The sequence below is a fragment of the Paramormyrops kingsleyae genome, chromosome 2, assembly GCF_048594095.1.
Source record: "Paramormyrops kingsleyae isolate MSU_618 chromosome 2, PKINGS_0.4, whole genome shotgun sequence".
NCBI lineage: Eukaryota > Metazoa > Chordata > Actinopteri > Osteoglossiformes > Mormyridae > Paramormyrops > Paramormyrops kingsleyae.
Genome location: NC_132798.1, coordinates 8,344,756 through 8,355,680, shown reverse-complemented (window position 1 = coordinate 8,355,680; position 10,925 = coordinate 8,344,756). Strand labels below are relative to the sequence as shown.

At 41.8% G+C, this 10,925-nt stretch overlaps 1 protein-coding gene across 1 annotated transcript; it reads left to right on the top strand.

Annotated features, from left to right (window-relative positions):
• On the top strand, positions 1–4,123 carry gins4 (GINS complex subunit 4 (Sld5 homolog)). Its single transcript, XM_023801446.2, has 8 exons — positions 1–389; positions 934–1,020; positions 1,116–1,229; positions 1,577–1,674; positions 2,341–2,429; positions 2,574–2,664; positions 2,798–2,897; positions 3,633–4,123. Exons 1-7 carry the CDS (start codon positions 297–299, stop codon positions 2,892–2,894), a joined length of 669 nt encoding a protein of 222 aa, XP_023657214.1. The 5' UTR covers positions 1–296; the 3' UTR covers positions 2,895–2,897; positions 3,633–4,123.
• Positions 4,124–10,925: the final 6,802 nt, after the last annotated feature.

The following is a 10,925-nucleotide window of genomic DNA, read 5'->3' as shown; positions in this document are numbered from 1 at the left end:
TGATGCTTGGCGGGAAATTGCAACCGGAAAGTCGTGTGGTTCTTGTTATTGTTTTTATAAGAAGCTCTCCAACGATATGAAATTGGAAATAGCGGGCAAAATATACTGCAGATTTCATAAACCTGTTGTGAAACGCATTATTTAGCATAACACCAAAATGCTCTGCATTTTAGTTTGCTAATCTTTAATGGTTAATCTGAATGGGCTGCATCTAGCTAGCTGATCTTCTACTGGTTTAGTATAATACGTCCTTTTTAAAATCGGTTACTTTGCTTTCTTAACATAAACCTACAACAATGGCCGATGCGTTTTCCGAAGCAAGTGACAGGAGTGAGGATGACAGCCAGGATGTAATGACCCCGGCAGAGCTGATTGCTAAGTTGGAACAGGTACGTAACGACTTGAACCTTTTAATATCTAGGGGGAAATAAGTACAGCTGTACAACTGTATAAAAAATACCAAGGTTCCAATAAAATAGCAAAAATGTTAGCTAACCACTTAAAAAAACTATATACGAACTGCTAGAGATATTTTTAAATATAACTCGTCTTGCTCATCTGATAGCATCGTAGCCATTCTATGGATTTTTATGCACGTTCCGTGGTTTTTCTACTTAATGCCTACACGTTATATCGTTTTGAGTTCACCCCCACCTCCCCAGAACATACATACTGCTCTTCAAATGCAAAACACAGTAACTACGCTGACAGAAAAAAATGTGCCCTGCCGTGGTTTTACTGTGAATTTTGTAGCTACTGTGATTTTTTAACTGTTTTCCTCGAAACCCATCAACTATATAGTTAGAAGATTGTGTCACGACATAAAACGATCTAAGGAACGCGATTTCGGCAATAATTCTGTTTTTATAAAATGTGCAGTTACAGTATTTTGCCTGTGTGGGGCAGTATTAGAGTCGTATTCTTTACACCCAGGCCTGGCTGAACGAGAAGTTTTCCCCTGAGCTAATGGAGAGTAAGTCTGAGATCGTGGAGTGTGTGATGGAGCAGCTGACCCACATGGTGAGGAACTGTAATTAAAAATAATTTGGTGGAGTGGGGATGTCATGATTCAACAGTTAGGGTCAAGATTCACTGTTCCCTCGCTGTATGGACAGGAGGGGAATCTGCAGCGGGTGAGGAAAGGTGATATCAAGGCCAGCATCCACCGGATGGAGATAGACCGGATCCGTTTTGTCCTCAGCAGCTACCTCCGTTCCCGGCTTCGAAAGGTGCTGATCTCAGAGCAGCCTGTTTTATACCCCTTCTGGGATGGTATCATAAGTGCTTATTAGTGGAGGTCCTGAGCTAAGCAGTTTGTCCAAAACAACTGAAGCGGTTCATGCTAGCCGTATTGTTACATCACACCCTGCACTCTGTTTGCCCCCCCCGCAAGGCTGTTTGCTGCTCATTTGCACCCCCATGTCTTCTCTTAATTACATCATTCTGAGGAGCTCACATTTCATTAGGGTACAAGGACAGAAAGCCTTTCAGTGACTCTACATGGTAATATGTTTGTATGTCTGTGCCTTGATCTCGCAAGTATTGCTCATTCCACTGCCCTCACCTGTCTCTTAAGATAGAGAAGTACTTCCCTCACATCTTGGAAAAGGAGAAATCCCGCGCCGAAGGAGACCCGTCCTTTCTGTCCCCGGAAGAGTTCGCCTTTGCCAAAGAGTGAGTGAAGCATCGAAATGAAGTCGGGTGTTGAAATGAAAGATGGGGCAGTTCATGTTTAGAGAGGCGGAACGTTTTCTGATTATTAGTGTTTTATCATCGTGTCTGTCTTGATTTGCAGACTGTTATTAATGTTTTTTTTATGTTTTGCTTGCTGAGTTGATAAGCTAAGGGGCATTTTGCAATATGTAGATAAGTATCTTCACTGGATTATGTTCCCAGAAAAGACTAAAGAATTCTAGTATGCTACTGGATATATATGGGCATATTAAAATAAATGTCTGTAATTCAGTACCCAGTGCATCTATTCTGTGACATATTAGGCCTCACTGTCTGCTGTGCTGTTCATACTAAAATATTAATATAAATCATTATAAAGTATGCTATGTAGGTCATTAGAAACAATCTGTTTATACATTTATAAATCAATCTATTGAGCTGTATTGTTGGCAGATGCATTTAGATCAGTTAACATGACTATATGAGGAGTTAGTATGAATATAAAGAAACGTCTAGCATTTAATTATGTGTAAAATAAGATTCAGCAAGAAGCTAAAAAAGGACATGCAATTCTGCAACAACAGTTTGAAAGTCTCAGTGTTGGTCTATTGACTGGGTGTAAATAGTGTTTTACAGGAAAGGCAACAGCTGCTGTCTGTTCCACAGGTATCTGGCAAACACAGAATCTTACCTGAAGACTGTTGCTCTAAGACACATGCCACCCAATCTGCAGACTGTGGACATGCTGAAAGCCGGTGAGGTCTGCAGCTTGGGAATAAAGCCAAGGGCTTGCATTGCAGTGGGTCACTAATAAAGTTCTGGATGGAGGTTTGAACGTGAGCTGCTGTAATTTGAGGTTCAAACATGCGTGTTTCTCCTGTTCACATGTCGCCCCGCAGTGCCCAAGCCCTGTCTGGATTCTTTTGTGTTCCTGCGTGTCCACGAGCGTCAGGAGAACATTCTGGTGGAACCTGAGACAGATGAGCAGAGGTGCTGTGACACCGAGTTTACTTCATCCTGCCAAGTGCCGTCACACGGTGCCATTTCGCAAAGCAGCATAATAAAGTGCTGCGATCGATGGCTGCTGCTGTTATTTTGTCTGACATATAGCCCCATTTTTCAGGGAATATGCCATTGACCTGGAGGAAGGCTCCCAGCACCTAATGCGATACAGCACTATAGCACCCCTAGTGGCCAGTGGAGCAGTGCAGCTAATATAGGAGGTAACGCTGGTCCGAATCCTGAGTGCATTCCAGGACAGTCTAAATATTTCTCTTCTGCGTGGGAGCATGAATGTTGTCTGGTTGACTTGCATTTAATTTGTATGTTTAAATTTTGTCAATGAACTGATTAATTCTCTACAGTTGTCAGGTTGGGTCTTTCTGCTTATTATAAATGACATATTTCAGCCTCTGATAATGAATATGAAGTGCAGTGAGGGAAGGATTAATGTCATTCAGTGACACATGGAGCTCAGGCCCCAAAACCAGCAAAACCTGAATAATACATCAAAATGTATTTTGAACCAGCTCTGCTGTCGGGTCACAGTAAACCGTTACATCACTTCTGCCAAAACCTCATAGGTTTTTTTGCTCCTTTTATTTTAAATCGAGCTTTTATTCATGCAGGGACCTACTGAGAAATTTGGTAAATACAAGTATGATCTAGAGAGGCTGCTTTATCCCTAGTTGCCACCTAAACCCAGAGTGCAGATTCATTTGGTACTAGGCAGGAATTAAACCAGAGAGGCACGTCTGAAGGCAGCTTTTCTGGTGCCATTCGCCCCACGCTTCTCTGTCTGGCATCTGTTACATCTGCCCCAGCTGGACTTGAAAGGAAACCCATTTGTCTTCTAGACTGATAGCAGCTACTGCATGTAAAGCATTAAGCGGCTAATCTTGTGACGGTTTTAATTCAGTTTTGATTAATTCTAAGCGCGTGTCGTTCCGCTCTTTCAGTTTCTCCTCCACGTCCCCAGTGAAGAGGCTGGTTGATTTCTTACAGCCGGAATCCATTGAGGTTCTGTTCAGTCGAATTGAATGTGGCGTCTGAGTCAGTCTGGACGCGTGAAGAACGCTTGGCTGTCATTCTGTCAGGCCAACCTGGACTCCACAAAGTGCGCAGATCTGAGGTCGACCGACCAAATCATCCCCATCTCAACGGCCTGTGTTCCTGATGGCCTTCACTTCGATGGATCCTCCCTTTCCCCGATCCTCTAGCACATAGACATGATAATGGACGTGATTGGACATAATTGGCTGAATCAGGTGTGTTGCAGGCGAAGTACCAAAAATGGCTGGGAATAGGTAGGAGCCAATGGACTAACAAGTATCAGCTGTTCTTCAGCAACAGACAGCATTGTGAAGGATTTTGTTTTTATATCCTGTGATGTACCAATGCTGGTAACAGTGTATGACCTCTGTAATAAACTGCTTTTCATGAATATTTATTTTAGGCTCTTTGTTGAATTATTTCCTGTTATTTCCTGAGATTCCATTACGTGTATGATGCATGTTCCCTTGGACACATTTCAGTTAACTAGTTAGACCCTCAGTCATATATGCTCCATTACGGTAAATTTTCCATCTGTCTATCTGTTATCTGCCGCTCATCTGGGGTCGGGTCGTGGGGGCGGCAGGCTAAGCAGGGATGCCCAGACCTCCCTCTCCCCAGCCACCTCCTCCAGCTCCTCCGTGAGGATACCAAGGCCTTCCCAGGCCAGCGAGATATACACTCTCTCCAGTTTGTCCTTGGTCTGTCTGGGGTCTCCTCTGGGTTGGACGTGCATGAAACACCTCCCCAGGGAGGTGTCCAGTGGGCATCACTGACAGATACCCAAACCCCCGCAGCTGGCTCCTTTCACTGCGGAGGAGCAGCGGCTCTGCTCCGAGTCCCTCCCGGATGCCGGAAGCTGCAATGCTGCTGCTTGTTGGGACATGTACATTATGGGATGGTAAGCGCGACAGGTCTGGTCTTCAGGGATCCTGGCTCTATATGTACACTGCCAGTTAAAAGCTTTTGCACAGGTTTTTGCCACTTTTCCATTCTTTTTGTAAACCACATTTTTGTTATTCTTGCTAAGCACTGGAAAGTTGAAAGGACAACTAAATGAAAATTTAACTCAAGCAATACAAGTTTCCTTTATAACATGTAAGAGTATGTAACAGTGCATGTCTGACATCCTATTAACTGGTTGTGTGGTGATGAGTCAAATTCTAGGCTGTCCTTTAACTTTAAATGCACCTGTTAAGTGTTTCATCCCATGAAACAGAGCAGTATTCAATGTCCCTTGTAGAAAGAATGCCTTGAATTTTCTCTGCTGTTATAATTGTTAGAGGAGGTTACTTTGATGAATCAAATATATGACATTTTCTTGTTAATAGAAGTACTGAAATGGTGAACATACTGTAAATACTGTTTATTTGTTAGCAATTTTTAGTAAACACTGAGTGAGTAACTTGCAAATGTTGAAAATCTCAGTTTGTGAAGAAACTTTTGACTGGCAGTGTACCTTTGGCCCCTCTGATCCACTCAATGCCCAGTTTGGGCCCAGTTTGGGCACCTTTAGATCCGTTCATAGAATTATGCTGTCATATGGAAAGCATTAATTTTTTTTACCATATTATGCCATGTTAGATATGTGTAACATTTTTGATTAACACAATTGACATTCCTTAAATCACCTGATCTGAATTGTGTAATCCATTTAGTGAATAGTTCAATCAAGCCTAATTACTCTGCAGAAAACTGAACCGTTAATCGTCATACAGGGCGTACTGCACGCCTTCGGGTGTGGAAATGCTTTGAAGGCTTGCATACAAAAGTTCACATGACTATACTTATGCTGTTGTTGTATTACAGCTGCAAAATACATTATATGAATAAGAGGACCAGTTATTCCCCTTAGATACTGAAATGTCTTGCAGGGTGGCACAGAAACTCTTTCAGCATGTTAATCATACGTTGATGATTAAAAAACATAAAGCATTTTATTTAAAGAACAGTGGTCATTATTGACACCACAGCACAGAGTGCACAACAATAAAATGTGTCCTCTGCATTTAACCCATATGTGACATTGTGACATAGCAGGGGGCAGCTAATTCAGCGCCCGGGGAGCAGTGCTTGGGGGCGGTACCTTGCTCAGGGCACCTCAGTGGTGCCTTGCTGGTCGGGGATTCGAACCAGCAATCTTTAAAATTACAAGTGCGCTTCCCTAACCATTAAGATGCAAAATGCTTAATGCTTTTTATGAACATAAATGTCTTATATTTTCTGTTTTGTGAAGTGTTTCATTATAATCTGCTGTTCTTGAGCTTAAAGAAATTACATTTGCTGAACTGACTTGCAATAACAAAGGTTTATCTTAAATGTTCAGTTTTATTTTCCCGCTACCCTGTCTTTAAGCAGGTTACCATTTGTAAATGCGTTGAAATGATGTTGGCATCTTTTGGAATCTTCCTCAAGTTAAGTAATGTAATGTAAGCACCACTTTCTTAAAAATTTCTACACATCATATCCTTATGTGTTTCTCAGTCATGCATGTAATAAATAAAACTGTCTTCATTGACAGATCTGCATTAACTTAAATAACTAGGCAAGACGTCACAGCAGCGATAGATGTGGTGTGGCTCAGTGGGCTAAGCCTGTGTGCCTGTAATCAGAAGGTTGCCAGTTCAAACCCAGCCTTTTGGGGTCCTTGAGCAAGGCCCTTAACCCCAGCTCCTTGGGTGCCCCAACAGGTGGCTGCCCTTCATGGACAACTTACTCTACAAAGAGTAAGTTGAAGGAGGAATGAAGACGATTTCCCCACAGGAATCAATAAAGTGTCGATAATTATTATTATGGAGGTGGGATTAGGGTTAGTAGGTTAAGACTCTGCTGTGCCTGTGATCATAAGGGCACCAGTTCAAATCCTATGACAGAGTAATTTCACCATTAGACTCTTGGGCAAGATCCTGAACTCAGATTGCGCCAGGAACTGGCTGATCCTACTTTCCTGAGTATGTCACTTTGGGTAAAAGCACCTGATGAATGTGAATGTAATCGTTACGATGTCACCTGATGGCTGTTGGTGGACATTCAGAGGAAGTTGATCTCTCATGTTTGTGAACTTCACTGAGTATCAGTAAGTGAATTTCAATCAACGGCCGTAGCCTGTCAGCAGCTTCCTCATTACTGATCATTTACTGTATGAATGTTACACAAAGGAAGTGAGAATTGCATCAGCTATGTTGTGACGCAAATGATTGCTCGTCAACTCTATGGCACAGGCCGCCTATTGGATACCGGCAAAAGCTGTGAATGAGGCCTTTTTGCAGGTGTGAAAATGTTCAGCCTGTGCCAAAGATGCCTGACTGGTTCAGCAGTAAAGAGCAGCTTTTCAGATACGTTTGTGAGAGCTCTCCTGAGGCAGGTGCTCGGGATTAGGGCATTGTGTTTAGGAACAGTTACAAAAAGGACTTAAGGCTCCCTTAAAATTATATATTTACAGTGCATTATACGTTTACAATGCACTGTGTTTATGTATTCATTGTCGTAATTGTACTCATATTTATTGTCTTATTGACATAAGTTCTAGAGTGCACTTTGTGTACTTGTGTTTTGTGTTTAATTGGCGTTTACCAATGGCTGGGATGACATGCAGAACAACATTAAGTCAAATTAAGTAAATTGTGAGTCATTGTGTTGACTGTTTACTCTGCATATGACAATGAACTCTTGAAAATCTTTTTTTTTTTAGTTTTAAAAAATATCAAGGCTGTTTCAATCTAGCGTCACTGCTGAATCTGGTGGAGTTTTAGGAGGATGATGAAAGAATTTGTGTGTGTGTGTGTGTTTGGTCCAGGTATTCCTTACCTTGTGGGGACCACGTGATGAATACCCGTTGTTTTTTTTTACCTTATGGGGACCAGTCTCCTGGTCACCATATGGGAAAACTCTATTTCATAAATATCCGTTACTGCAATGAAAAACTTAAACATGCAAAAACTTTTGTATTTTATTAGCATTAGCATTTTTCCCATAGAAATAATGAGCGGTCCCCAAAAAGATATGATTACACGACTGTGTGTGTGTGTGTGTGTGTGTGTGTGATCAAGTGGGCAGCTCACCCTCTTGTGAGGCCTCATCTCCTTTGTCTGCTGCTAGTGCGAAGGCAACTGAGCATATCTGATAAAGGACTCTGGAGTAATTACTCATTGGAGTTTGATTTCCTCCATAATGTAGAGTGTAAAACATGCCCACACATGCAAAATGCATCACCAGACCGCCGGTTAAGTGACTTTTATGGCAAAAACATGCAGAGGGCGTTGCCCAGTCTGCCAAATAAGACACGCATCCATTGAGAATGTCCGCTGATGTTAACAGAAACGTAAGTGGAGATAATTTCAAAACCAATATATTGCGTAACTTGTTCTGATATACAGCTCTGAAAGAATTAAGAGACCACTTTATGTTTTTTAATAATCTGCATTTTAAAATCCGAGTTTAATCACAGTTATACTGGCAGAAGGCTACATTGTGAGGCAGGTTGCTTCCTGGCTCAAAGTTTCTAAGGCCACAGTACAGAAGAACAAGGTGAAGCAGGAGATGCTGGCAGTAACCAAAAACCAGACAGGTAGAGCGCAGAAGCAACTTTCTAATGTCTTTCTAATGTCAGAGATGACTGTCAACTTACCCAACAGTGCCTCGTAAATCAGAGGACAACCTTAAGTGGCCTAAAAAAACAATGGGAAACATTAAGTGTAGGTGTGACGTGCACTGCTAGGACAGTTCATATCAGGCTCCTAGAAGCAGGACTGAAGACCCACAAAGCAAGGAAGAAGCCCTTCATCAGTGAGAAGCAAGGATGAGCCAGGCTGGAGTTTGCAAAAAAAGATTTATATTTTACATAGACACATTCCCATAACCTGAAAAATTAGTAAAAGTGAAAATTTTGCTGTGGTCTCTTTAATTTTTTCAGGAGCCGTAGACTGAGTGGGAACCTGATCAAAGTGTGTTATCTGGTGTCCAGGTTGTTGGTTTAGGATGGTTAATAAGACTGCAAAACACACAATACAAACTCAAGGGGGTGAAAAAAAGAAATGGATTGTATTAATTGCCTCATAAAAATGTAAGTAAATGTTCTGCAAGGTGTCCAGACAGGTGAAAGACACCCGATTGCCTGTGTGACCAAAGCCTCCCACCTCTGAGCACTTTCTGTGGGTCTGCTTTCCTCCCCCAGTGAATTTCATATGTGAGACAGTAAATTATTGAAATTTAATAAGAGGAGCCCATGAGTGTCCATCTGTCCGTCTTCCAGCTGCTTATGCTGGTCCTGCTCGCAGCTAATGCCAGTGTAATGCCACTGAGTTTTCTAATCACTGACCACATTTCAAAATTAAGCCAACGAGGACTTCAAAACAAAAGATTACATACGGCATTTACCGGGTGATTTCCCTTTCTATCAACACACTTGATTGCTTAACATTTAACCTCTTGAACTTTTTTTACAATAAATGTCCTGTGGCCATTGTAGAGAAGGCGTAACTGGAAACAGACAATCGGAATAGCGAAGACCACGTCCGACACATAGCACCCTGTCCCCTTGACCTATTTGAATGCAAATCAGACGATACTTTAGACGGTGAAAGCATTCTACACTTGTGCCGTCGACAGTATCCTGACCGGGAAGATCAGCACCTGGATTGGGAGGTGCACTAAGCGGCACAGTACAGCCCAATGCAGGGTGGTGCATTAAGCTGAATCAGGCGTGTACTCCCTAACCTGCAGGACACCTACAGGAGATGGTGCAGGGACAAAGCTAAAAAAATAATGAATAATGAAACCCTCCCCATGAACCGCCTCCTCTCTCTGCTGCGGTCAGAGAGACGCTGCTGCAGCCTGAAGGCCGGCACCGGGAGACTTACAACGAGTTTCGGTGCTGGTCCAAATACTAACTCAGAGCATTTAGCTGACATGTCACTTTATGCCCTTTGTACAGTCACCACACCATTTTGGGAATTCATCATTTTTCTTTTACATCTTCCTGACATAAATACAGTTACTCAAAAATGTGTACATTTGCTTGTCGCTGGGGCTGTACCTCTGTTATTGTACCTTTTAAGGTACAGAAATGGAATCTGAGAAGCATCCCAAAGGTACAAACAGCATTAATGTACCATCAATGGTACAGAAATGTTCCTCAGAGTCAATCTCTGTACCTTTAAAGGTACAATTACCTTCAGCTAACGGTACAATTTGCAGAACCTTGAGGGTACACCCCCAGTGACAAACAAAGGTACAATTTTTGACCATTTTTTCCTGAGAGTGTACTGATATCATTACTTTCGTATTTTTAATTTTTTATTGTTTATATATAAGCATATTGGTTTTTAAATCATATTTATTTTCAGTTTTCTCTTTGTATTGTGCATTTCCATTTGAGCACAATCACTATACTGCACTACACATCTTGTGTATGTTCGTGTATGTGACAAAACTTGAAATTGATTTTTTATATACATACTATTAAATACTATTATCACATAAAAGAGATTAATTTTCTCAAGTTTCCTTTGTAAATTGTGCTGGGAACATGCAATTCCATCCAGCCATCGCGTTATTCTGTTCAAGGTCACCTGGAGATTGTTTCCTGGAGGCGTGGGTTCGAAACCCACTTCTGACAAATGCTTGGTGCTGTCTTAATGTTTAAGGAAGTGCACTAGTGATTGAGTGATTGCTGTTTCGAATCCCCAACCAGTGTGGTATCCTGAGCAAGGCACTGCTTCCTGGGTGTTAAACTATCTGCCCCCTGCCATGTCACATATTGGTTAAATGCAGCGAACCCATTTTGTTGTTGTGTGCTGGTACGTACTGTAGTGTGTCAACAATGACCACTGATCGCCAAATTCTAAATTCTAAGTGGCATCAGTCACAAGTGTGGGTTTTGGATGGGATGTCTGTGCAATCGATCTGTACACCCCCTCCCTCAGAAAATTTTGGCCCTTGGTTTTGTATCATTGATGGAATTTGGCTCTCAGGGAAAATAATTAAGAAACCTTATTGCATTACCGAAAATGATTGATAATATGTATTTTTATACCAGTGTATTTTAAAATGAAGTTTATCTGATAATGGTATCAATAATGATAATGCAAATCATAAACGACGTTTTGAAATCCAGATAAGTGGAAACTGAGTCACGCTGTTGCCATTGGCTTGCTCAACGGCGTCTCTCATTGGCTGATGGCTGCCTGGAGTTGATTGGC

What these genes read in the sequence shown, in the direction of transcription:
- gins4 (XM_023801446.2), top strand. Translation starts at nt 297, where the DNA reads ATGGCCGATGCGTTTTCCGAAGCAAGTGACAGGAGTGAGGATGACAGC. An exon ending in TGGAGCAGCTGACCCACATG is followed by an intron (nt 1,021 to 1,115) that starts GTGAGGAACTGT and finishes CTGTATGGACAG; the next exon opens with GAGGGGAATCTGCAGCGGGT. An exon ending in TCCGTTCCCGGCTTCGAAAG is followed by an intron (nt 1,230 to 1,576) that starts GTGCTGATCTCA and finishes CTGTCTCTTAAG; the next exon opens with ATAGAGAAGTACTTCCCTCA.